The following is a 26,154-nucleotide window of genomic DNA, read 5'->3' on the forward strand; positions in this document are numbered from 1 at the left end:
CCCGTCAGAGTTTTATATGTTTCTATGAGATCCCCTCTCATCCTTCTAAACACCAGTGAATAAAGGCCCAGTTGATCCAGTCTCTCCTCATATGTCAGTCCAGCCATCCCTGGAATCAGTCTGGTGAACCTTCGCTGCACTCCCTGGGGACTGACACACTTACTGACTCGGCAGCTCTGGGAGGCTGGCCCGGGTCAGACTCAGGAGCTCCCAGTCAGGCCGGGTGGGATCTTTCAGGTTTACTTTGTGCTCTGTCTGTCCTGGGGAGGAGGGGAGGGACTGTGTGTCCCGGGGGCGGAGTGGGGAGGGGATGTACTGTGTGTCCCGGGGGTGGGAAGGGAGAGAATGTGTGTCCCGGGGGAGACTGTGTCCTGGGGGGGGGGGTGGTGGGGACTGTGTGTCCCGGGGGGTGGGAAGGGGGAGAATGTGTGTCCCGGGGGGAGAGGACGGAGTCCCGGGGGAGACTGTGTCCAAAGGGGGGGGGTGGGGACTGTGTGTCCTGGGGGGTGGGAAGGGGGAGAATGTGTGTCCCGGGGGAGACTGTGTCCTGGGGGGGGGTGGTGGGGACTGTGTGTCCCGGGGGGTGGGAAGGGGGAGAATGTGTGTCCCGGGGGTGGGAAGGGAGAGAACGTGTGTCCCGGGGGGGGGGGGGGGGGGACTGTGTGTCCCGGGGGTGGGAAGGGGGAGACTGTGTCCAGGGGAGGGTGGGGACTGTGTGTCCTGGGGGGTGGGAAGGGGGAGAATGTGTGTCCCGGGGGAGACTGTGTCCAGGGGGGGGTGGGGACTGTGTGTCCCGGGGGGTGGGAAGGGGGAGAATGTGTGTCCCGGGGGAGACTGTGTCCAGGGGAGGGTGGGGACTGTGTGTCCCGGGGGGAGGGAACGGACTGTGTGTCCCGGGGGGTGGGAAGAGGGAGAATGTGTGTCCCGGGGGGTGGGAAGGGGGAGAATGTGTGTCCCGGGGGGAGGGGACGGACTGTGTGTCCCGGGGGAGACTGTGTCCAGGAGGGGGTGGGGACTGTGTGTCCCGGGGGCTGGGAAGGGGGAGAATGTGTGTCCCGGGGGAGGGAACGGACTGTGTGTCCCGGGGGGTGGGAAGGGGGAGAATGTGTGTCCCGGGGGAGACTGTGTCCAGGGGGGGGTGGGGACTGTGTGTCCCGGGGGGTGGGAAGGGGGAGAATGTGTGTCCCGGGGGAGACTGTGTCCAGGGGAGGGTGGGGACTGTGTGTCCCGGGGGGAGGGAACGGACTGTGTGTCCCGGGGGGTGGGAAGAGGGAGAATGTGTGTCCCGGGGGGTGGGAAGGGGGAGAATGTGTGTCCCGGGGGGAGGGGACGGACTGTGTGTCCCGGGGGAGACTGTGTCCAGGAGGGGGTGGGGACTGTGTGTCCCGGGGGCTGGGAAGGGGGAGAATGTGTGTCCCGGGGGAGGGAACGGACTGTGTGTCCCGGGGGGTGGGAAGAGGGAGAATGTGTGTCCCGGGGGGAGGGGACGGACTGTGTGTCCCGGGGGGTGGGAAGAGGGAGAATGTGTGTCCCGGGGGGGGTGGGGACTGTGTGTCCCGGGGGGTGGGAAGGGGGAGAATGTGTGTCCCGGGGGGGGGGTGGGGACTGTGTGTCCCGGGGGGAGGGTTTTGCTGTTTCTGTGTGTTTTTCTCCATTTCCGGATTCCGGGTCACGTGCTCGCACTGTATCCAAGTGCGGGTCATGTGACGGATCAGCTGACGGGCCGCTCGGCAGCGGCTGCGCCCCGTGGAGGTGAGTTTCGGGCCCGGGAAAGGTGGAGAGAACCGGGGGAGAGCTTCAGTCCTCACCCGGCCTGGGAGAGTTTGATGGGGCAGTGTAGAGGGAGCTTTACTCTGTATCTAACCCCCTGTACCTACCCTGGGAGTGTTTGATGGGACAGTGTAGAGGGAGCTTTACTCGGTATCTAACCCCATGTACCTGCCCTGGGAGTGTTTGATGGGACAGTGTAGAGGGAGCTTTACTCTGTATCTAACCCCCTGTACCTGCCCTGGGAGTGTTTGATGGGACAGTGTAGAGGGAGCTTTACTCTGTATCTAACCCCCTGTACCTACCCTGGGAGTGTTTGATGGGACAGTGTAGAGGGAGCTTTACTCTGTATCTAACCCCCTGTACCTGCCCTGGGAGTGTTTGATGGGACAGTGTAGAGGGAGCTTTACTCTGTATCTAACCCCGTGCTTTACCTGCCCTGGGAGTGTTTGATGGGACAGTGTAGAGGGAGCTTTACTCTGTATCTAACCCCCTGTACCTACCCTGGGAGTGTTTGATGGGACAGTGTAGAGGGAGCTTTACTCTGTATCTAACCCCCTGTACCTGCCCTGGGAGTGTTTGATGGGACAGTGTAGAGGGAGCTTTACTCTGTATCTAACCCCCTGTACCTGCCCTGGGAGTGTTTGATGGGACAGTGTAGAGGGAGCTTTACTCTGTATACTAACCCCCTGTACCTACCCTGGGAGTGTTTGATGGGACAGTGTAGAGGGAGCTTTACTCTGTATCTAACCCCGTGCTGTACCTACCCTGGGAGTGTTTGATGGGACAGTGTAGAGGGAGCTTTACTCTGTATCTAACCCCCTGTACCTACCCTGGGAGTGTTTGATGGGACAGTGTAGAGGGAGCTTTACTCTGTATCTAACCCCGTGCTGTACCTGCCCTGGGAGTGTTTGATGGGACAGTGTAGAGGGAGCTTTACTCTGTATCTAACCCCCTGTACCTACCCTGGGAGTGTTTGATGGGACAGTGTAGAGGGAGCTTTACTCTGTATCTAACCCCCTGTACCTGCCCTGGGAGTGTTTGATGGGACAGTGTAGAGGGAGCTTTACTCTGTATCTAACCCCCTGTACCTGCCCTGGGAGTGTTTGATGGGACAGTGTAGAGGGAGCTTTACTCTGTATCTAACCCCCTGTACCTGCCCTGGGAGTGTTTGATGGGATAGTGTTGATGGAGCTTTACTCTGTATCTAACCCCGTGATGTACCTGCTTTGGGAGTGTTTGATGAGACAGTGTAGAGGGAACTTTAATCTGTATCTAAACTAATTAGATGGAGTATAAGTCACTCTGTTGGTTTAGACATTCTTTGTTGAGGGGGTGGTCCCCGGTTTAGGGCGAGTCAGGGTTTCTACCCCAACCCCTTCGAATGGCCCGTGCTGTAAAGTGTGTGTGTGTGTGTGTGAGAGAGGATTGGAGGGGACCCGGGTCAGACGTGATGGAATATCCTGGCCACACTTTCTGTCTGGACTGGCACCTGGTGACTGGGCACCTTGGCAGGGTTACCAGATCTGGTGTCTGTGGAACCAGTGCCCAGAAAATGTCAGCAGCATTGCGGGATGAGAGAATCTGGGCGTTGGGGGGAGTCGGTGAGGTTCAGTGCAGGATCCTGGCTGCAGGTGTACCGGTGTATGGGGAGTCCGTGCTTTGCAGAGGGACACTGAGAGTTGCAGGCCAGTCGTGATCTGCCTGAGCCCTGAACCATCTTAGCCCTCACTTTGTCTTGAATTTCAGTCAATATTTAGAATCATATGTAATGTTGGTCAGTGGGTAGTGCGCACTCTGACGTCTGAGGCAGAGGGTCAAGTGCCACTGCAGAGACTTGAGTACTGTCGGAGGGACAGTACCGAGGGAGCGCCTCACTGTCGGAGGGACAGTACCGAGGGAGTGCCTCACTGACCGAGGGAGCGCCTCACTTTTGGAGGGGCAGTACTGAGAGAGCGCTGCACTGTCGGAGGGCAGTACTGAGAGAGCGCTGCACTGTCGGAGGGGCAGTACTGAGAGAGCGCTGCACTGTCGGAGGGGCAGTACTGAGAGAGCGCCGCACTGTCGGAGGGGCAGTACTGAGAGAGCGCCGCACTGTCGGAGGGGCAGTACTGAGAGAGCGCTGCACTATCGGTGGGGCAGTACTGAGAGAGCGCTGCACTGTGGGGGGGCAGTACTGAGAGAGCGCTGCACTGTGGGGGGGCAGTACTGAGAGAGCGCTGCACTGTCGGAGGGGCAGCACTGAGAGAGCGCTGCACTGTCGGAGGGGCAGCACTGAGAGAGCACTGCACTGTCGGAGGGGCAGCACTGAGAGAGCGCTGCACTGTCGGAGGGGCAGTACTGAGAGAGCGCTGCACTGTCGGAGGGGCAGCACTGAGAGAGCGCTGCACTGTCGGAGGGGCAGTACTGAGAGTGCGCTGCACTGTCGGAGGGGCAGTACTGAGGAAGCGCTGCACTGTCGGAGGGACAGCACTGAGGGAGAGCCGCATTGTCGGAGGGACAGTACTGAGGGAGCGCCGCACTGACAGAGGGACAGTACTGAAGGAGCGCCGCACTGTCGGAGGGGCAGTACTGAGAGAGCGCCGCACTGTTGTAGGTACACAACAACATAAGGATTAGGAGCAGGAGTCGGTTACACGACCCCTGGAGCCTGCTCCGCCATTCAATAAGATACTGGCTGAACTTCTACCTAACTCCACTTTCCCACACTATCCCCATATCCCTTGATTCCCCTAGAGTCTAAAAATCTATTGATCTCAGTCTTGAATATATTCATCGACTGACTATCCATAGCCATCTGGGGTAGAGAATTCCAAAGATTCCATAGGTGACGTCTTTTGGATGAGACATTAAACCGAGGCCCCGTCTGCCCTCTCGGGTGCACATAAAAGATCCCACAGCCACTATTTTGAAGAAGAGCAGGAGAGTTATCCCCGGTGTCCTGGGGCCAATATTTATCCCTCAACCAACATCACTAAAACAGATTATTGGGTCATTATCACATTGCTGTGTGTGGGAGCTTGCTGTGCGCAAATTAGCCGCTCCGTTTCCCACATTACAACAGTGACTGCACTCCAAGAGTACTTCATTGGCTGTAAAGTGCTTTGGGACGTCTTGCGGTGGTGAAAGGCGCTATATAAATGCAAGTTCTTGTTTTACTCTGTGCGGTTATAGTCAGGGCCAGGATGTTGCTGCTTTGACTGGTGGTGAAGCTGAACTCCGTGCTGATTGTGGTTTGTTTTTGAAGGTGAGGTTGTGCTGAGCAGAGACGGGCTCGTGGATGGGCAGCTGATGCCCTTGCTGCCGACGGGCGGGGAGTGACCATGGAGTGGCTGATTGCCAGCATCGAGAGGGATTTGGGGATCGACCGGAAGCAGCTGGCAGTGGGAGAAGGAAGCCAGGTGGTGGCGTACGTGCCGGTCAAGTGGCTGAACGGCCTGAGGGAGCGGCGGCCGGTGCCCAGTTCCTGCCCGCGGCCCGAGGGCGTGGGCGAAGACGAGGTCACCACCTTCCTCCAACGCTCGGTCAGCAAGCTGCCCGCGGGCTGGACCCGGGTCTCGGTGCAGGGCCTGAGGAAGAGCCGGCTGAGATACCCACTGTCGGGGGGTCCCGGCTCCCCCCCACGACGGCCGGACGGGCTGCCCAGAGGAGACGGGGCCCCGGACCTGGACTCCTTCTGCGGCTTCATGCAGCACGTCGCTGAGCAGAATTACCGCAATCTGTGGCGGCAGGCGCGGGGGAAACACGCACGGCCACGCGGCGGGGAGAGGCCTGGGACTTCCTGCCTGGAAACCGTCAAACGCTCACTCAGCCGGGCTCTGGGCTGTGGCTTCCTGCAGGTGGGCGCAGACCCCTCGCTGCCCCGAGACTCCGGACACTCTCCGGCCCCGGTCAGCGGGGAGACACACCCCAACCTACTGCCGGCCGAGGCCTTGCTGGAGTCGGCCCAGGCCCTGTACGTGGTGCAGCCCTTCTGCCGCTACTCGCTGCGCGACCTGCTGACCTACAGCCCTGCCAAGCTGGCCAGCAGCCACGCCAAGGTGCTCTTCGTGCTCTTCCAGCTGCTGCAGGCCATGCGGGCCTGTCACCGCCAGGGCCTTGCCTGCGGCTCCCTCACCCTGGCACACCTGGCACTGGACGAGCGGCTCTGCGCCCAGCTGCGGGTCAGCCTGTCCGATTACGAGCGGCCGGAGGAGGCGGCGGGGGTGAGGGGCGAGGAGGTGCGGGTCGCAGAGGGGCCAGAGCGCTGCGGCAGGCCCGAGGAGCTGCGATGCCTGCTCACCGACTGGGTGCACGGGAGGATCAGCAACTTCAGCTACCTGATGGGGCTGAACAGGCTGGCAGGCCGCAGGCCCGGTGATCCCAACTACCACCCCGTGCTGCCGTGGGTGGTGGACTTCACCGCGCCCTACGGCAAGTTCCGCGACCTCCGCAAGTCCAAGTTCCGCCTCAACAAGGGGGACAAGCAGCTGGACTTCACCTACGAGATGACCAGGGAGGCCTTTGTGGCAGGGGGCCAGGCCGGCGAGCAGCTGCACGTCCCCCATCACATCTCCGACGTACTGTCGGACATCACGTACTACGTGTACAAGGCGCGCAGGACGGCGCGTGCGGTGCTGTGCAGCCACGTGCGGTCCCAGTGGGAGCCCAACGAGTATCCGGCCAGCATGGAGCGCATGCAGTCCTGGACACCGGACGAGTGCATCCCCGAGTTCTACACCGACCCCACCATCTTCCAGTCCATCCACCCCGACATGCCGGACCTGGACATCCCGGCCTGGTGCAGCTCGTATCGAGAGTTCATCGATGTGCACCGCAAGCTGCTGGAGTCCAAGGAGGTCTCGCTCAACCTGCACCACTGGCTGGACCTCACCTTCGGCTGCAAGCTGACCGGCAAGGAGGCGGTTAAGGCCAAGAACGTGTGCCTGCAGCTGGTGGACGGGCACACCCACCTCACCAGCTACGGGGTGGTCCAGCTCTTTGACCAGCCCCACCCTCAGCGGCTGGTGGGAGAGGGTGGTCACCCGCCCGAGGCCCCCGCGGTCGCCCGCGAGACGGCGGAGCGGCGATCGCTGAGCCGCGGGGCCGGCCCGGTTAACGGGACGGTGCCGGAGACGGCGGGCTCGGAGGGGCCGTGGGGGGCCGGCCGCGATTGCGGCGACCCCTCCAGGGAGGAGGATCTGGAGGAGGGCACCGAGGCGCTGGATTCCCTGTCCGCCTCGGACAAGACCCCCGAGCAGTCGCCCCCCGCCAGCGGCCCCCCGCCAGCCGATCCCCGGACCACCCCGGCCAGGGCGGGCCGTGCCCGCGGAGGGGGCGATCCCCACGAGCCGGAGGAGGCCAAGATCTTCCTCCCCGAAGGCTTCAACCCCCTGCAGGCGCTGGAGGAGCTGGAGAAGCTGAGTAACTTTGTGTCGCGGGGCCTGTACGGCCCGCTCCCCGACACCGCCCCGGGGGACTGCTGCCCGCCCCTCTCCTTCTCCCAGCTGCTCCAGCGCGACATGCAGGCCTTCGGAGTGCTGGTCGCCGAAATCTTCTTCGCCCCCCGCCTGCGCAGCCTGGGCCCAGCCGCCCTGCTCCACCAGCGATACCTGGCTGTGCGCAAGCTGTGCCTCCATCACCTGCGGGACATCGCCGCCCCACTCCAGCACGCTGTGGCCGCCCTGCTCCAGCTGCACAGGGGCCCCGAGGAGCTGTTGGGGGCCCGGGCCCAGCCCGTCGGCCTGTTCGAGTACCAGCCCGTGTCGGAGGGGCTGCCTCCGCCCAGCCCGGCCCAACTGCTCAGCCCCTGTTGCCCCATCATCCCCTTCCCCTCGTACTTCGACACGCTGCATCGCTTCATCTGCACTTATCGCTCGCAGCCAGCCGCCGACGGGGACCAGGGCCGCGACTTTGTCTTCTGCCTGTGGCAGCAGCTCGACCAGCTCCTGGAGCGATTGCAGCCCGAGGGCCTGGAGATCCTCCTCCCCTTCGTCCTGGGCCTCATGTCCAACGATCTGACCGCTGTGTACGCGGCCTGGTACCTGTTCGAGCCCATCGCCCGCGCCCTGGGCCCCCGCAACACCCACCGCTACCTCCTGAAGCCGCTGATCGGGGTCTACGAGAAGCCCGGCTATCTCTGCGGCCGCTTCTACCTCTACACCGACTGCTTTGTGGTGCAGTTGATTGTGCGTTTGGGCCTCCAGCCGTTCCTCGGCAGCCTCCTGCCTCACCTCCTGCAGGTACTGACTGGGCAGGACGGGGCCGAGGAGAGCCAGGTGCTCGGGGCGACGGCGGAGGACGAGGACGGGGCCCCGGACAGCCCCCCCTCCTACGCCAGCGGCGAGCTGAAGGACACGGCCGAACATGTCCCCTCTGGCCTCCTGGACTTCTCCTCGGGCATCAGCTTCAGCGACCAGTCCGAGCTGGCCGACAACGAGGACTTCCAGGACGGCATCTTCCCGGGCGAGCAGGAGCCCGAGTCGGTCAGTGTGGGCAAGCTGAGCGACAAGAGCAGCAACAGCGAGACCTCGGCAGAGGATCGCACCAACGACTCGGACTCCAGGGAGAGGGCGAGTCTGCGCTCGCTGGACAGCAACCACGACCTCAAGCTGACCGAGGGGTTCCCACTGCTGGGGAGCCAGGAGGAGGACCAGGAGGACGGACTGGAACCAGCTGCTTGCTGCACTCCCCCAGCCTCTGACCCCAGGGACACCGAAACACTCACCGAGCGGCACGGTCTGGAGGACGAGGACGATGAGGAGCTGAACGAGGGGAAGGAGCAGAAGATCCTGCTCGGTAAGTCGGGAGGGGGGGGGGGAGAGAGGGGGGGGGGAGAGAGGAGTGGGGGGGGGGGGGGGGAGAGAGGAGTGGGGGGGGATGGGGGGGAGAGAGGAGTGGGGGGGGATGGGGGGGAGAGAGGAGTGGGGGGGGATGGGGAGGAGAGGAGTGGGGGGGATGGGGAGGGGGGGATGGGGAGGAGAGGAGTGGGGGGGGATGGGGAGGAGAGGAGTGGGGGGGGATGGGGAGGAGAGGAGTGGGGGGGGATGGGGAGGAGAGGAGTGGGGGGGGATGGGGAGGAGAGGAGTGGGGGGGGATGGGGAGGAGAGGAGTGGGGGGGATGGGGAGGAGAGGAGTGGGGGGGGATGGGGAGGAGAGGAGTGGGGGGGGTGGGGAGGAGAGGAGTGGGGGGGGGTGGGGAGGAGAGGAGTGGGGGGGGATGGGGAGGAGAGGAGTGGGGGGGATGGGGAGGAGAGGAGTGGGGGGGATGGAGAGGAGTGGGGGGGGATGGAGAGGAGTGGGGGGGGGGATGGGGAGGAGTGGGGGGGGATGGGGAGGAGTGGGGGGGATGGGGAGGAGTGGGGGGGGATGGGGAGGAGTGGGGGGGGATGGGGAGGAGTGGGGGGGGATGGGGAGGAGTGGGGGGGGATGGGGAGGAGTGGGGGGGGATGGGGAGGAGTGGGGGGGGAGGAGAGGAGTGGGGGGGGAGGAGAGGAGTGGGGGGGGGGAGGAGAGGAGTGGGGGGAGGGAGGAGAGGAGTGGGGGGGGGGAGGAGAGGAGTGGGGGGGGGGAGGAGAGGAGTGGGAGGTGGGGGGGGGGAGAGAGAGGAGTGGGAGGTGGGGGGGGGGGAGAGAGAGGAGTGGGAGGTGGGGGGGGGAGAGAGAGGAGTGGGAGGTGGGGGGGGGGGGAGAGAGAGGAGTGGGAGGTGGGGGGGGGGGAGAGAGAGGAGTGGGAGGTGGGGGGGGGGGAGAGAGGAGTGGGAGGTGGGGGGGGGAGAGAGAGGAGTGGGAGGTGGGGGGGGGGAGAGAGGAGTGGGAGGTGGGGGGGGGAGAGAGAGGAGTGGGAGGTGGGGGGGGGAGAGAGAGGAGTGGGAGGTGGGGGGGGGAGAGAGAGGAGTGGGAGGTGGGGGGGGGGAGAGAGAGGAGTGGGAGGTGGGGGGGGAGAGAGAGGAGTGGGAGGTGGGGGGGGGGAGTGGGAGGTGGGGGGGGGGAGTGGGAGGTGGGGGGGGGGAGTGGGAGGTGGGGGGGGGGAGTGGGAGGTGGGGGGGGTAGTGGGAGGTGGGGGGGGAGGAGTGGGGGTGGGGGGGGAGAGGAGAGAGGAGTGGGGGGGGGAGGGGAGTGGGGAGAGGAGGGGGGAGTGGAGTGGGAGGGGAGGGGGGAGAGGAGGGGGGAGGGGAGTGGGAGGGGAGGGGGGAGAGGAGGAGGGGGGAGGGGAGTGGGGGAGGGGGGGGAGAGGAGGAGTGGGTGGGGGGGGAGGCGGGGAGGCGGAGAGGGGAGGGAGAGGAGTGGGTGGGGAGGAGAGGAGTGGGGGGGGTGTAAGGGGGGAGGAGTGGAGTGGGGGGGGGTGTAAGGGGGGGGGAGAGGGGGTGTGTGGGGGGGGAGAGGGGGGGGTGTGGGGGGGAGAGGGGGGTGTGTGGGGGGGGAGAGGGGGGTGTGTGGGGGGGGAGAGGGGTGTGTGTGGGAGGGGGGAGAGGGGTGTGGGGGGGGGAGAGAGGAGAGTGGGGGGGTGGGGGAGAGAGGAGAGTGGGGGGGTGGGGGAGAGAGGAGAGTGGGGGGGTGGGGGAGAGAGGAGAGTGGGGGGTGGGGGAGGGAGGAGAGTGGGGGTTGGGGGAGGGAGGAGAGTGGGGGGGTGGGGGAGAGAGGAGAGTGGGGGGGGTGGGGGAGAGAGGAGAGTGGGGGGGGGGGGAGGAGAGGCGGGGGGGGGGAGGAGAGGCGGGGGGGGGGGGAAGAGAGGCGGGGGGGGGGGGGAAGAGAGGCGTGGGGGGGGAAGAGAGGAGTGGGGGGGGGGAGAGAGGCGTGGGGGGGGGAGAGAGGTGTGGGGGGAGAGGAGTGGTGCGGGGGGAGAGGAGGGAGAGAGGAGAGGAGTGGGGGGGGGGGGGAGAGGGGTGGGGGGGAGAGAGGAGTGGGGGGTGGGGGGGGGAAGAGAGGAGTGGGGGTGGGGAGGGGAAAGGAGTGGGGAGTGGGGGGGGGGAGGAGTGGGGGGTGGGGGGGGAGGAGTGGGGGGTGGGGGGGGAAGAGAGGAGTGGGGGGTGGGGGGGGGGAGGAGTGGGGGGGGGGGGAGAGGAGTGGGGGGGGGGGGAGAGGAGTGGGGGGGGGAGAGGAGTGGGGGGGGGAGAGGAGGGAGAGAGGAGAGGAGAGGAGTGGGGGTTGGGGGGGGGAAGAGAGGAGTGGGGGGTGGGGGGGGGGAGAGGGGTGGGGGAGAGGGGTGTGGGGGGGGGGAAGAGGGGAGAGAGGGGTGTCGGGGGGGGATGGGGAAAGGGAGAAAGGGGTGTCGGGGGGGGGGAGGGGAGAGAGTGGTGTCGGGGGGGGGGAAGGGGAGAGAGGGGTGTCGGGGGGAAGGGGAGAGAGGGGTGTTGGGGAGGAAGGGGAGAAAGGGGTGTCCAGGGGGGGGGGAAGGGGAGAGAGTGGTGTCGGGGGGGGGGAAGGGGAGAGAGGGGTGTCGGGGGGAAGGGGAGAGAGGGGTGTTGGGGAGGAAGGGGAGAAAGGGGTGTCCAGGGGGGGGGGGGGAGGGGAGAGAGGGGTGTCGGGGGGGAAGGGGAGAGAGGGGTGTCGGGAGGGGGGGGGGGGAGGAGGGGAGAGGGGGGTGTCGGGGGGAGAGGAGAGGGGTGTCGGCGGTGGGGGGGGGGGGGGAGAGTGGTGTCGGAGGGCCGGGAGAGGGGTGTCGGGGAGGGGGAGGGGGGGGGAGAGGGGGGGGTCGGGGAGGACGCGGGGGAGAGGGTGTCGGAGGGGGGGGGTCGGGGAGGACTAGGGGGGCGGGGGAGAGGGGTGTCGGGTGAGGTGGGGAAGGCGGAGCGTGTGAGATGGGGGATGGGGGGTTGGCGGGGTGATGTTTGGGGGTGGAGGGGAGGGTGCTGGTGTTGGAATGTTCTGTTGCTCACTGCCGGTGACACTGTCTATGTTCGCCCTCTCGCAGACACGGCCTGTAAGACGGTGAAATGGTTGTCGGCCAAGCTGGGACCGACGGTCAGCTCGAGATACATCGTCCGCAACCTGCTGCGGCTGCTCACTACCTGCTACTTTGGTAATTAACCCTTTGCCTCTCTCTTTGCCCCCCCGCCCCGTGCCGAGTGTCCTGAGACACTCCTGAGACACTTATTTTCCAAGCTGTATGTGGCCTCCTTGTTCTTCCTACCAAAATGCGCCACCTCACGCTGATCTATATTGAGGTTCACCACTCCAGGGACTTGAGCACATACTGAGGGAACGCCGCACTGTCGGAAGGGCAGTACTGAGGGAACGCCGCACTGTCGGAGGGGCAGTACTGAGGGAGCGCCGCACTGTCGGAGGGGCAGTACTGAGGGAACGCCGCACTGTCGGAGGGGCAGTACTGAGGGAGCGCCGCACTGTCGGAAGGGCAGTACTGAGGGAGCGCCGCACTGTCGGAGGGGCAGTACTGAGGGAACGCCGCACTGCCGGAGGGGCAGTACTGAGGGAACGCCGCACTGTCGGAGGGGCAGTGCTGAGGGAGCGCCGCACTGTCGGAAGGGCAGTGCTGAGGGAGCGCCGCACTGTCGGAGTGGCAGTGCTGAGGGAGCGCCGCACTGTCGGAAGGGCAGTACTGAGGGAGCGCCGCACTGTTGGAGGGGCAGTGCTGAGGGAGCGCCGCACTGTCGGAGGGGCAGTGCTGAGGGAGCGCCGCACTGTCGGAGGGGCAGTGCTGAGGGAGCGCCGCACTGTCGGAGGGGCAGTGCTGAGGGAGCGCCGCACTGTCGGAGGGGCAGTGCTGAGGGAGCGGCGCACTGTCAGAGGGGCACTAAAAACAGATTATCTGGGTCATTATCACATTGCTGTGTGTGGGAGCTTGCTGTGCGCGAATTGGCTGCTGCGTTTCCTATATTATAGCAATGGTGACGCTCCAAAAGTACTTCATTGGCTGTAAAGAGCTTTGGGAGGTCCAGTGGTCGTGAAAGGCGCTATATAAATGCAAGTTGTTTTCATTTGCCAATTACACACCCATTCTGCACGTTTATTAATGTCTTCCTGTATTTTGTCTCAGTCCCCTTCTGGGGTTTGGTTAATACAATCTGGTGTTGTGCGCAGATTTGGAGATTGCATTTCCGATTCCTGCGCCTACAAGCGCTACCCGGGTTGGTGCATCTGTGCAAAGTTGATAAACCTGACGTTTGGCGGGAGGTCCCTGTTACTAATTCCCTCCCACCTCAACGTCTGCAATCTTGGCTCTCCACATTGCAACATTTCCTTCAGTTTTTATTTCCTCTGTTGCACTTCCTCATTTGTTTTTATGGTCGGGTTCAGAAATTTACACAGGGACTAGAGACCCGATCTAAAATAGAGTGCAGCTGTTTGACGGGACAGTGTAGAGTGAGCTTTACTCTGTATCTAACCCGTGCTGTACCTACCCTGGGAGTATTTGACGGGACAGTGTAGAGGGACCTTTACCCTGTCTCTAACCCCGTGCTGTACCTGCCCTGGGAGTGTTTGATGGGACAGTGTAGAGGGAGCTTTACTCTGTATCTAACCCCGTGCTGTACCTGCCCTGGGAGTGTTTGATGGGACAGGGTAGAGGGAGCTTTACTCTGTATCTAACCCCGTGCTGTACCTGCCCTGGGAGTGTTTGATGGGACAGTGTAGAGGGAGCTTTACTCTGTATCTAACCCCCTGTACCTGCCCTGGGAGTGTTTGACGGGACAGTGTAGAGGGAGCTGTACTCTGTATCTAACCCCGTGCTGTACCTGCCCTGGGAGTGTTTGATGGGACAGGGTAGAGGGAGCTTTACTCTGTATCTAACCCCGTGCTGTACCTGCCCTGGGAGTGTTTGATGGGACAGTGTAGAGGGAGCTTTACTCTGTATCTAACCCCCTGTACCTGCCCTGGGAGTGTTTGACGGGACAGTGTAGAGGGAGCTTTACTCTGTATCTAACCCCGTGCTGTACCTGCCCTGGGAGTGTTTGATGGGACAGGGTAGAGGGAGCTTTACTCTGTATCTAACCCCGTGCTGTACCTGCCCTGGGAGTGTTTGATGGGACAGTGTAGAGGGAGCTTTACTCTGTATCTAACCCCCTGTACCTGCCCTGGGAGTGTTTGACGGGACAGTGTAGAGGGAGCTGTACTCTGTATCTAACCCCGTGCTTTACCTGCCCTGGGAGTGTTTGATGCTCATTCTGGGTGACCCTATGATTTAATTTAATGAAGAAAAATGAGTTAGATGTTGTCCTTACTACTAGGGGGATCAAGGGGTATGGCAAGAAAGCAGGAATGGGGTATGGAGGTTACATGTTCAGCCATGAACTCATTGAATGGTGGTGCAGGCTCGAAGGGCCGAATGGCCTACTCCTGCGCCTATTTTCTATGTTCTATGTTTCTATGAAAGTTGTGTATTAGTCCTCCCTGGCGATTGAGGGGGGATGGGTCGGGGAGATGGGTATTGAACCAGAAATCTCCAAGACACACCTCCGTAAAGTTTAACTCTCAACTTTTCTTGCAGCTGAAATGAATGGAATTAATTAGAATTCCCCACCCCTCCCCACAGGTCCCGAGAAGCAGCAGTTTGTGATGACGGGCGATCCCGACCTGTCGCGGGTGGGTAATATCTACGAGCGGCGACCCGTGGTGGGAGACCTGATGGCAAAGCCGGTCCTGGAGTGCCTGATGTACGTGGCCCAGCTGTACGGGGAACCGGTGCTGACCTACCAGTGCCTCACCTACATCGCCTATCTGGTAAGCTCGCTGTGGGCAAGCTCCACCCTCGGGCCTTCCGCAATCGCACGTGTTGCTGGGAGTTCTGAGTCGGAGGCGAGGGAATGCTGTGCTTTGCCTTCAGACCGTGTGATTGTTGCTCTTTCAAACCTGCTGTTCTGATTTTGGGGTTTTTGACGAGAGACATTATCTTTGGGTTTGGTGTCACAGGCCACGACTGTAAGTGGTCCCAATGTCCTTTATGATCGAGAGTGTGCCCATTGTCCGGGATGAACAGAGGCGCCTGATCGGAATATGTCACCTGCTGTCGGGAACTCTGTGTTTAGGAGATGGGGGCCGCTACTCTCTACCAGACAGAGGCTCACTGAATAAACAACTTGCATTTAATTAGCCTCGTTAACGTAGTCAAACATCCCAAGACATTTCACACAAGTGTAAGCAGACAAACACTGACACCGAGCTACATAAGGAGACATTAGGACAGGTGAGAGGAAGGTTTTAAGAATCGTCTTAAAGGAGGAATGAGAGGTTTAGCAAGAGAGTTCCAGAGCTTAGGGCCCAGGCTGCAGAAGGCACGGCCACCGATGGTGGAGCGATTAAAATCGGGGATACTCAAGAGGGCAGAATTGGAGGAGCGCAGAAGGTTGTGGAGCTGGAGGTGGTTGCAGAGATAGGGAGGGGGCGAGGAGTGGGGATTGTGGGGCTGGAGGAGGGTTACAGAGATAGATCCGGGATAATCGTCCCCCCTGAAATCCTCACTCATCGCACCGTCGCCACACTCTGACCCCCCCACCCTCCTTCGACCGTTGAAAGCCAGACCCAGCATCTCCTGTTCACCACTCGCCCAGTATCACCATCATCCCACCCACTGGATTCCACTTTGCCCAGTGTTGGGGTTCTGGGGGGTCAGTAAGAATACTGAATTGATGACCATGAGGGAGCGCCGCACTGTCGGAGGGGCAGTACTGAGGGAGTGCTGCACTGTCGGAGGGGCAGTACTGAGGGAGCGCCGCACTGTCGGAGAGGCAGTACTGAGGGAGTGCTGCACTGTCGGAGGGGCAGTACTGAGGGAGTGCTGCACTGTCGGAGGGGCAGTACTGAGGGAGCGCCGCACTGTCGGAGGGGCAGTACTGAGGGAGTGCTGCACTGTTGGGGGGGTAGTACTGAGGGAGTGCTGCACTGTCGGGGGGGCAGTACTGAGGGAGTGCTGCACTGTCGGGGGGGCAGTACTGAGGGAGCGCCGCACTGTCGGAGGGGCAGTACTGAGGGAGTGCTGCATTGTCGGAGGGACAGTACTGAGGGAGTGCTGCACTGTCGGAGGGACAGTACTGAGGGAGTGCTGCATCGTCGGAGGGGCAGTACTTGAAATGCAAGTCTTTTCTTTCTCCACGCGCATTGCGTGCATTATTGGCAATGTTGCCCAATCACTAACCCGAGCGACCGTCATTCTCAAATGGGCTTAGAGGGTTAAATTCCGAGGGCAGGTTGCACATACTGAGCTTGTGCCCCTCGAGTGTAGAAGATTAAGGGGGGATCTGATCGAGGGGTTTAAGATGATGAAAGGAGTTGATGGGGTAGAGCGAGAGAAACTATTCCCTCTGGTGGGGGGAGTCCAGAACAAGGGGCAGAACCTTAAAATTAGAGCCCGGCCGTTCAGGGTGATGTCAGGAAGCAGTTCTTCACACAAAGGGCCGTGGGAATCGGGAACTCTCTCCCCCAAAGGCTGTGGGTGCTGGGGGTCAGTTGGAGCTTTCCAGACTGAGATCGGTAGAGTTTTGTTGGGTCAGGGGATCGGGGGATACGGAGCAACGGTGGGTAACTGGAGTTGAGGTGCAGATCAATCAGGATCACATTGAATGGTGGAGCAGGCTCGAGGGGCCGAATGGCCTCCTCCTGTTCCTGTGTGTGTGAGCGGGTGCTCCGTGCCGTGTGGGTTGGCCGGAAGGTGTGTGCAGTTCCCCAGAGGCCTGCAATGAATCGCTTCATGTGCCCTGCCCTCAGGCCGTGGATGACGAGCTGATTGTGTACTGGGTGCGAGACACGATGGACTCGGCTGCAAGGTTGCGAGAGTCTGTTGAGAGAGAGTGCTCACGGAGCATGTATCAAACACAGGACTGTTGAATTTATTTTCGGCTATTAAACATTAGCTGGGCATATTTTGCCGGATACATTTAATCATGGTCTCAATTGGCGATTCGATTTCTAAATTCTCATCCTTGTTTTCAAATCCCTCCATGGCCTTGCCCCTCCCTACCTCTGTAATCCCCTCCAGCCCCCCCACCCCGAGATATCTGCGCTCCTCCAATTCTGCCCTCCTGAGCATCCCGGCTTATAATCGCTCCACCATCGGTGGCCGTGCCTTCAGCTGCCTGGGCCCCAAGCTCTGGAACTCCCTCCCTAAACCTCTCTCCCTCTCTATCTCTCTCTCCTCCTTCAAGAGGCTCCTTGAAACCTATCTCTTTGACCAAGCTTTTGGTCACCTGCCCTAATTTCTCCTTGTGTGGCCTGGTGTCACATGTATTTGTTTTGTCGTGTAACGCTCCTGTGAAGCGCCTTGGGATGTTTTACTATGTTAAAGGCGCTATATAAATGCAAGTAGTTGGTTTAACTGTGGTCAGTGTGATCCAGGATAGCACGGAGTTTAACCCAGTGTTGTCCAGTCGGAATCGCTGACCAGCCCCAGGTGTTGCTATGGCGACACTGTTTTAGCCGCACGCACTGATTGTAGCAGAAACCGCCTCGCTGACAATGGAGGGTAAATGTGGTTCAGACGGGGATATTTGCTGAACAAACATCTCCCACCGCTCAGTGACCGAGGGGGTAAAGCTTCCCCAACGATCAAAGCACACTCGCTCTCTCGGCCTTTCCCCCTCTCCATTTTACCCACAAATCCACAGAAAGGTTAAAGTTCACACTGTGCAGATTAGTATCGACCAACAATGGTGTCTGTCGCTCATTTAATTTACCACGTCTGGAATCCCAATCGGCCCCATGTGCTGTTAGCTTAACGTATTGTATGACAACTTGCATCTATCTAGCGCCTTGAATGTAGTAAAACATCCCACACCGCTTCACTGGAGCGTCACTCAAACAGAATTGGACACCGGGCCACACAAGGAGAAATTAGCGCAGCTGACTAAAGCTTGGTCAAAGAGGGAGGTTTTAAGGAGCGTCTTAAAGGAGGAGAGAGAGGCGGAGGTTTAGGGAGGGAGTTCCAGAGCTTGGGGCCCAGGCAACAGAAGGCACGGCCACCGATGATTGAGCGATTACAATTCGGGATGCTCAGAAGGCAGAATTGGAGGAGCGCAGAAATCTCGCAGGGGGGTTGGAGGAGATTACCGAGATAGGGAGGGGCGAAGCCATGGAGGGATTTGAAAACGAGGATGAGAATTTTGAAATCGAGGCGTTGCTTAATCAGGAGCCAATGTAGGTCAGCGAGCACAGGGGGTGATGGGTGAGTGGGACTCAGTGTGAGTTAGGACACGGGGCAAGTTAGGACACGGGGCACAGGGTGATGGGTGAGTGGGACTCGGTGCGAGTTAGGACACGGGGCAAGTTAGGACACGGGGCACAGGGTGATGGGTGAGTGGGACTCGGTGCGAGTTAGGACACGGGGCAAGTTAGGACACGGGGCACAGGGTGATGGGTGAGTGGGACTCAGTGTGAGTTAGGACACGGGGCAGTGGGTGATGGGTGAGCGGGACTCGGTGCGAGTTAGGACACGGGGCACAGGGTGATGGGTGAGTGGGACTCGGTGCGAGTTAGGACACGGGGCAGTGGGTGATGGGTGAGCGGGACTCGGTGCGAGTTAGGACACGGGGCACAGGGTGATGGGTGAGTGGGACTCGGTGCGAGTTAGGACACGGGGCAGCTGAGTTTTGTACGACTTTGGGTTCAGGTCATTGGGCCAGTGGCTGTGTTGAAGTTGGCGGGACCGGATGTGGTCGCGGGAGTGAATGTCGGCCTGACCCCTGACCCTTCTCTCCCCTGCAGGTCGCCCCCGGCAACAGCTGGCGGCTGAACAGTCGGAAGGAGACAGGCCTGTTGTCGGGGGTGGTCCTGATGCAGAAGATCATTGTCTACCTTTCGGACACCACGCTCATGGACGTCCTGCCCAAGATCAACCAGGACGTGTTGCTGCCGGTGCTGGAGGCCCTCACCTCTCCCAACACCAGGTGGGTCCAACATTCCGGAGACCCCCTCAGGAACTCGGGCCGTGCCCCCTGCCCGTCCATGGGAGGGTCCTGTGTCCCCCAGCCCAGTATTGCTGAGCGGGACGGTTTTGGTGCAGTGATTTACACATCGGTTCCCAACCCCTGGGACGTAAGTCCAACTCTAGCCCAGGCGGCTGGCTGAGTCCATTCCATCGGGAGTCTGTAAGAGTCTCGGTCAACTCTGGCCCAAAGCACCAACTGCCCCCGATTCCCCGCACGGATTTGGGAATCACGTCAGTGGGGACATGAACTGGTGAGAAATGTGATAATGGAGGGGGTGTTGTGACACTGCCCTGATATTACTCTGTATCTAACCCCCTGTACCTACCCTGGGAGTGTTTGATGGGACAGTGTAGAGGGAGCTTTACTCTGTATCTAACCCCGTGCTGTACCTGCCCTGGGAGTGTTTGATGGGACAGTGTAGAGGGAGCTTTACTCTGTATCTAACCCCCTGTACCTGCCCTGGGAGTGTTTGATGGGACAGTGTAGAGGGAGCTTTACTCTGTATCTAACCCCCTGTACCTGCCCTGGGAGTGTGTGATGGGACAGTGTAGAGGGAGCTTTACTCTGTATCTAACCCCCTGTACCTGCCCTGGGAGTGTTTGATGGGACAGTGCGTGTTGTCTGTCGTACATTGATTATATTTGCGCTGCGTTGAGACGCCGGCTGGGGTTGTTGTGTTGTGGCCCCCACCCCGAGGGGTTGGGGATGGTGGGGTACGGTGTGTAACCAGCACGTGTGTCTCAGTTTCCCCAGCGGAGCACAGGCTCGTTCCGTGCTCTGTGTGAAGACGCTCAGTCTGATCGCCCTGGTGTGTCTGAGGATCGGGCAGGAGATGGTGACCCAGCACATGAGCGACACGCTGCGCAGATTCTTCGCTGGCTTCTCCGTGCTGCCAGACCTGAGAGAGCAGGTAGGTCATTGTACAGGGTCGCCCGTCCACCCAGCTAATGACCAGCCGCAGCTCCATGGGCAGGCCTGGCCGTCGCCCCTCGCCCCTCGCCCCCCGCCCCCCTCATCCCTCTCGCTCACCCCTCGCCACCCCTCGACCCCCTCGTGAACCCTCGCCCCCCCCCTCGTGACCCCTCGTGACCCCCCGCCTCGACCCCCCTCGCCACACCTCGCTCGCCCTCGCCCCCCTCATCCCTCTCGCTGACCCCTCGCCACCCCTCGACCCCCTCGTGAACCCTCGCCCCCCCCCGGTGACCCCTCGTGACCCCCCGCCTCGACCCCCCCTCGCCACACCTCGCTCGCCCCTCGCCCGCCCCCGCTCATGAACCCTCGTGACCCCTCGCCTCGACCCCCCTCGCCACACCTCGCTCGCCCTCGCCCCCCTCATCCCTCTCGCTCACCCCTCGCCCCCCCTCGTGAACCCTCGCCCCCCCTCGTGAACCCTCGCCTCGACCCCCACCCCTCGCCTCGACCCCCCTCGACCCTCGCCCCCCCTCATCCCTCTCGCTCACCCCTCGCCCCCCCTCGTGAACCCTCGCCCCCCCTCATGACCCCCCGCCTCGACCCCCCTCGTGACCCCCCGCCTCGACTCCCCTCGCCACACCTCGCTCACCCCTCGCCCCCCCTCGTGAACCCTCACCTCGCCCCCCACCCCTCGCCCCCCCTCGTGACCCCCCGCCTCGACCCCCCTCGCCACACCTCGCTCGCCCCTCGCCCGCCCCCCTCATCCCTCTCGCTCACCCCTCGCCCCCCTCATCCCTCGCCTCGCCCCCCTCATCCCTCGCCTCGCCCCCCTCATCCCTCTCGCTCGCCCCTCTCGCTCACCCCTCGTGAACCCTCGCCTCGCCCCCCCCCCCTCGTGAACCCTCGCCCTCGCCCCCCTCATTCCTCTCGCTGACCCCTCGCCACCCCTCGCCCCCCTCGTGACCCCTCGCCTCGACCCCACTCGCCATACCTCGCACGCCCCTCGCCCGCCCCCCTCATCCCTCTCGCTCACCCCTCGCCCCACCTCGTGAACTGTCACCTCGCCCCCCCCCTCGCCCCCCCCTCGTGACCCCTCGCCTTGACCCCCCTCGCCACACCTCGCTCGCCCCTCGCCCGCCCCCCTCATCCCTCTCGCCCCCCACTTCGCCCCCTCAGCCAGTACGCAAGAGTAAGGTAGTCTTGTAGTTTTGTGACAACTGCACAGGGCCTTGGTGAGACCACACCTGGAGTACTGTGCACCGTTTTGGTTTCCTAACCCAAGGAAAGATATACTTGTGTTAGAGGGAGTGCAACGACGGTTCATTAGATTGATCCCGGGGATGGGAGGGCTGTCCTATGAGGAGAGATTGTGTAGAATGGGCCGATACTGTCTGGAGTTTAGAAGAATGAGAGGCAATATTCTGAGGGGGATTGGCTGGGTAGATGCTGAGAGGTGGTTTCCCCCGAGGGCACAGTCTCAGGACTGAGTGAGTGAAGAAATTCCACCTCATGAGGGTTGTGAATCTTTGGAATTCTCTGCCCCAGAGGGCTATGGATGATGAGTCGTTGAGTACATGCGATAGATTTTTTGGACTCGAGGGATATGGAGATCGGGCGGGAAAATGTTGAGGTCGATGATCAGCCGTGATCTTATTGAATGGCAGAGTCGGCTCGAGGGGCCGAATGGCTCACTCCAGCTCCTATTTCTTACGGAGGGGCAGTACTGAGGGAGTGCCGCACTGTCGGAAGGGCAGTACTGAGGGAGTGCCTCACTGTCGGAGGGGCAGTGCTGAGGGAGTGCTGCACTGTCGGAGGGGCAGTACTGAGGGAGCGCCGCACTGTCGGAGGGGCAGTACCGAGGGAGTGCCGCACTGTCGGAGGGGCAGTACTGAGGGAGCATCGCACTGTCGGAGGGGCAGTGCTGAGGGAGCGCTGCACTGTCGGAGGGGCAGTACCGAGGGAGTGCCGCACTGTCTCTTCTCTTTCCCCCCCCCCCCCCCCGGGCACTCGGTGATTGTGTTGCTCTCCACAGGTGGGGTGAGTGAGGATTTGGTGGCCGGGGGTGCAGGGCTGTGGGACCAGAACGAACCAGCCTGGGATCCTGCTGCGCTCGAGGAGCTGGAGAAGGTGTTCAATCTGGAGATGGCCTACTCTGCTTACATCCCCTTCAACTGCCTGATCGGTGAGCACGGGGGTAAGGGAGATCGAGTGTGGGAGTGGAGGGGGGGTTTAACGACCACCAAGTCTTCCTGCTTGTTGGGAAATGGGTCTCAGAGCAGTGTATTCTGCTGCTGCTCTTTCTGTCAGTCTGTCGCTCGCCCCCTCTCCCTGTCGCTCGCCCCCTCTCCCCCTCGCTCGCCCCCTCTCCCCCTCGCTCGCCCCCTCTCCCCCTCGCTCGCCCCCTCTCCCCCTCGCTCGCCCCTCTCCCCCTCGCTCGCCCCCTCTCCCCCTCGCTCGCCCCCTCTCCCCCTCGCTCGCCCCCTCTCCCCCTCGCTCGCCCCCTCTCCCTCTCGCTCGCCCCCTCTCCCTCTCGCTCGCCCCCTCTCCCCCTCGCTCGCCCCCTCTCCCCCTCGCTCGCCCCCTCTCCCCCTCGCTCGCCCCCTCTCCCCCTCGCTCGCCCCCTCTCCCCCTCGCTCGCCCCCTCTCCCCCTCGCTCGCCCCCTCTCCCCCTCGCTCTCCCCCTCGCTCGCCCCCTCTCCCCCTCGCTCGCCCCCTCTCCCCTCGCTCGCCCCCTCTCCCCCTCGCTCGCCCCCTCTCCCCCTCGCTCGCCCCCTCTCCCCCTCGCTCGCCCCCTCTCCCCCTCGCTCGCCCCCTCTCCCCCTCGCTCGCCCCCCTTCCCCCTCGCTCGCCCCCTCTCCCCCTCGCTCGCCCCTCTCCCCCTCGCTCGCCCCCTCTCCCCCTCGCTCGCCCCCTCTCCCCCTCGCTCGCCCCCTCTCCCCCTCGCTCGCCCCCTCTCCCCCTCGCTCGCCCCCTCTCCCCCTCGCTCGCCCCCTCTCCCCCTCGCTCGCCCCCTCTCCCCTCGCTCGCCCCCTCTCCCCCTCGCTCGCCCCCTCTCCCCTCGCTCGCCCCGTCTCCCCCTCGCTCGCCCCCTCTCCCTCTCGCTCGCCCCCTCTCCCCTCTCGCTCGCCCCCTCTCCCCCTCGCTCGCCCCCTCTCCCCTCGCTCGCCCCCTCCTCCCCCTCGCTCGCCCCCTCTCCCTCTCGCTCGCCCCCTCTCCCTCTGCCGCCCTCTCGCTCGCCCCCTCTCCCTGTCGCTCGCCCCCTCTCCCTCTCGCTCGCCCCCTCTCCCTGTCGCTCGCCCCCTCTCCCTGTCGCTCGCCCCCTCTCCCTGTCGCTCGCCCCCTCTCCCTGTCGCTCGCCCCCTCTCCCTGTCGCTCGCCCCCTCTCCCTGTCGCTCGCCCCCTCTCCCTGTCGCTCGCCCCCTCTCCCTCTCGCTCGCCCCCTCTCCCTCTCGCTCGCCCCCTCTCCCTCTCGCTCGCCCCCTCTCCCTCTCGCTCGCCCCCTCTCCCTCTCGCTCGCCCCCTCTCCCCCTCGCTCGCCCCCTCTCCCTCCCGCTCGCCCCCTCTCCCTGTCGCTCGCCCCCCTCTCCCTGTCGCTCGCCCCCTCTCCCTGTCGCTCGCCCCCTCTCCCTGTCGCTCGCCCCCTCTCCCTGTCGCTCGCCCCCTCTCCCTGTCGCTCGCCCCCTCTCCCTCGCGCTCGCCCCCCTCCCTCGCGCTCGCCCCCTCTCCCTCGCGCTCGCCCCCTCTCCCTCGCGCTCGCCCCCTCTCCCTCGCGCTCGCCCCCCCCCCTCTCGCTCGCCCCCTCTCCCCGTCGCTCGCCCCCCTCTCCCTCTCGCTCGCCCCCTCTCCCTCTCGCTCGCCCCCTCTCCCTCCCGCTCGCCCCCTCTCCCTCCCGCTCGCCCCCTCTCCTCCCGCTCGCCCCCTCTCCCTCCCGCTCGCCCCCTCTCCCTCTCGCTCGCCCCCTCTCCCTCCCGCTCGCCCCCTCTCCCTGTCGCTCGCCCCCTCTCCCTGTCGCTCGCCCCCTCTCCCTGTCGCTCGCCCCCTCTCCCTGTCGCTCGCCCCCTCTCCCTGTCGCTCGCCCCTCTCCCTGTCGCTCGCCCCCTCCTCCCTGTCGCTCGCCCCCTCTCCCTGTCGCTCGCCCCCTCTCCCTCTCGCTCGCCCCTCTCCCTCTCGCTCGCCCTTTCCCTCCCGCTCGCCCCCTCTCCCTCCCGCTCGCCCCCTCTCCCTGTCGCTCGCCCCCTCTCCCTGTCGCTCGCCCCCTCTCCCTGTCGCTCGCCCCCTCTCCCTGTCGCTCGCCCCCTCTCCCTGTCGCTCGCCCCCTCTCCCTGTCGCTCGCCCCCTCTCCCTGTCGCTCGCCCCCTCTCCCTGTCGCTCGCCCCCTCTCCCTGTCGCTCGCCCCCTCTCCCTGTCGCTCGCCCCCTCTCCCTGTCGCTCGCCCCCTCTCCCTGTCGCTCGCCCCCTCTCCCTGTCGCTCGCCCCCTCTCCCTCGCGCTCGCCCCCTCTCCCCTCGCGCTCGCCCCCTCTCCCTCGCGCTCGCCCCCTCTCCCTCTCGCTCGCCCCCTCTCCCTCTCGCTCGCCCCCTCTCCCTCTCGCTCGCCCCCGCTCCCCGTCGCTCGCCCCCTCTCCCTCTCGCTCGCCCCCTCTCCCTCTCGCTCGCCCCTCTCCCTCCCGCTCGCCCCCTCTCCCTCTCGCTCGCCCCCTCTCCCTCCCGCTCGCCCCCTCTCCCTCTCGCTCGCCCCCTCTCCCTCTCGCTCGCCCCCTCTCCCTCTCGCTCGCCCCCTCTCCCTCCCGCTCGCCCCCTCTCCCTCTCGCTCGCCCCCTCTCCCTCCCGCTCGCCCCCTCTCCCTCTCGCTCGCCCCCTCCCCTCTCGCTCGCCCCCTCTCCCTCTCGCTCGCCCCCTCTCCCTCTCGCTCGCCCCCTCTCCCTCTCGCTCGCCCCCTCTCCCTCTCGCTCGCCCCCTCTCCCTCTCGCTCGCCCCCTCTCCCTCTCGCTCGCCCCCTCTCCCTCTCGCTCGCCCCCTCTCCCTCTCGCTCGCCCCCTCTCCCTCTCGCTCGCCCCCCTCTCCCTCTCGCTCGCCCCCTCTCCCTCTCGCTCGCCCCCTCTCCCTCTCGCTCGCCCCCTCTCCCTCGCGCTCGCCCCTCTCCCTCTCGCTCGCCCCCTCTCCCTCTCGCTCGCCCCCTCTCCCGTCGCTCGCCCCCTCTCCCTCTCGCTCGCCCCCTCTCCCTCTCGCTCGCCCCCTCTCCCCTCGCTCGCCCCCTCTCCCCCTCGCTCGCCCCCTCTCCCTTCGCTCGCCCCCTCTCCCTCTCGCTCGCCCCCTCTCCCTCTCGCTCGCCCCCTCTCCCTCCCTGTCGCCCCCTCTCCCTCCCGCTCGCCCCCTCTTCCTGTCGCCCCCTCTCCCTCTCGCTCGCCCCCTCTCCCTGCCTCGCCCCCTCTCCCTCTCCCTCGCCCCCTCTCCCTCTCGCTCGCCCCCTCTCCCTCTCGCTCGCCCCCTCTCCCTCTCGCTCGCCCCCTCTCCCTCTCGCTCGCCCCCTCTCCCTCTCGCTCGCCCCCTCTCCCTCTCGCTCGCCCCCTCTCCCTCTCGCTCGCCCCCTCTCCCTCTCGCTCGCCCCCTCTCCCTCTCGCTCGCCCCCTCTCCCTCTCGCTCGCCCCCTCTCCCTCGCGCTCGCCCCCTCTCCCTCTCGCTCGCCCCCTCTCCCTCTCGCTCGCCCCCTCCTCCCTCTCGCTCGCCCCCTCTCCCTCTCGCTCGCCCCCTCTCCCTCGCGCTCGCCCCCTCTCCCCTCGCGCTCGCCCCCTCTCCCTCTCGCTCGCCCCCTCTCCCTCTCGCTCGCCCCCTCTCCCTCTCGCTCGCCCCCTCTCCCTCTCGCTCGCCCCCTCTCCCTCTCGCTCGCCCCCTCTCCCTCTCGCTCGCCCCCTCTCCCTCTCGCTCGCCCCCTCTCCCTCTCGCTCGCCCCCTCTCCCTCTCGCTCGCCCCCTCTCCCTCTCGCTCGCCCCTCTCCCTCTCGCTCGCCCCCTCTCCCTTCGCTCGCCCCCCTCTCCCTCTCGCTCGCCCCCTCTCCCTCTCGCTCGCCCCTCTCCCTGTCGCTCGCCCCCTCTCCCTCTCGCTCGCCCCCTCTCCCCTTCGCTCGCCCCCTCCTCCCCCTCGCTCGCCCCCTCTCCCCCTCGCTCGCCCCCTCTCCCCCTCGCTCGCCCCCTCTCCCCCTCGCTCGCCCCCTCTCCCCCTCGCTCGCCCCCTCTCCCTCTCGCTCGCCCCCTCTCCCCCTCTCGCTCGCCCCCTCTCCCCCTCGCTCGCCCCCTCTCCCTCTCGCTCGCCCCCTCTCCCTCCTGTCGCCCCCTCTCCCTCTCGCTCGCCCCCTCTTCCTGTCGCCCCTCTTCCTCTCGCTCGCCCCCTCTCCCTGTCGCCCCCTCTCCCCTCTCCCTCTCGCTCGCCCCCTCTCCCTCTCGCTCGCCCCCTCTCCCTCTCGCTCGCCCCCTCTCCCTCTCGCTCGCCCCCTCTCCCTCTCGCTCGCCCCCTCTCCCTCTCGCTCGCCCCCTCTCCCTCTCGCTCGCCCCCTCTCCCTCTCGCTCGCCCCCCTCTCCCTCTCGCTCGCCCCCTCTCCCTCTCGCTCGCCCCCTCTTCTGCTCCCTCT

General features: G+C 64.3%; 1 protein-coding gene across 1 annotated transcript in view; it reads left to right on the top strand.

The window, feature by feature from the left end:
• The first annotated feature begins 1,692 nt into the window (after positions 1-1,692).
• wdr81 (WD repeat domain 81) overlaps positions 1,693-26,154 on the top strand; it is a 34,812-nt gene continuing 10,350 nt past the window's right edge. Inside the window, exons 1-7 of the mRNA XM_070856883.1 lie at positions 1,693-1,752; positions 5,015-8,544; positions 11,659-11,766; positions 14,236-14,423; positions 18,396-18,577; positions 19,364-19,533; positions 21,564-21,713. Coding sequence (XP_070712984.1) covers positions 5,091-8,544; positions 11,659-11,766; positions 14,236-14,423; positions 18,396-18,577; positions 19,364-19,533; positions 21,564-21,713 — 4,252 coding nt within the window. The 5' untranslated portion in view covers positions 1,693-1,752; positions 5,015-5,090. The remainder of the gene's footprint in view (positions 1,753-5,014; positions 8,545-11,658; positions 11,767-14,235; positions 14,424-18,395; positions 18,578-19,363; positions 19,534-21,563; positions 21,714-26,154) is intronic.

Source organism: Pristiophorus japonicus, chromosome 16 (assembly GCF_044704955.1).
Source record: "Pristiophorus japonicus isolate sPriJap1 chromosome 16, sPriJap1.hap1, whole genome shotgun sequence".
NCBI lineage: Eukaryota > Metazoa > Chordata > Chondrichthyes > Pristiophoridae > Pristiophorus > Pristiophorus japonicus.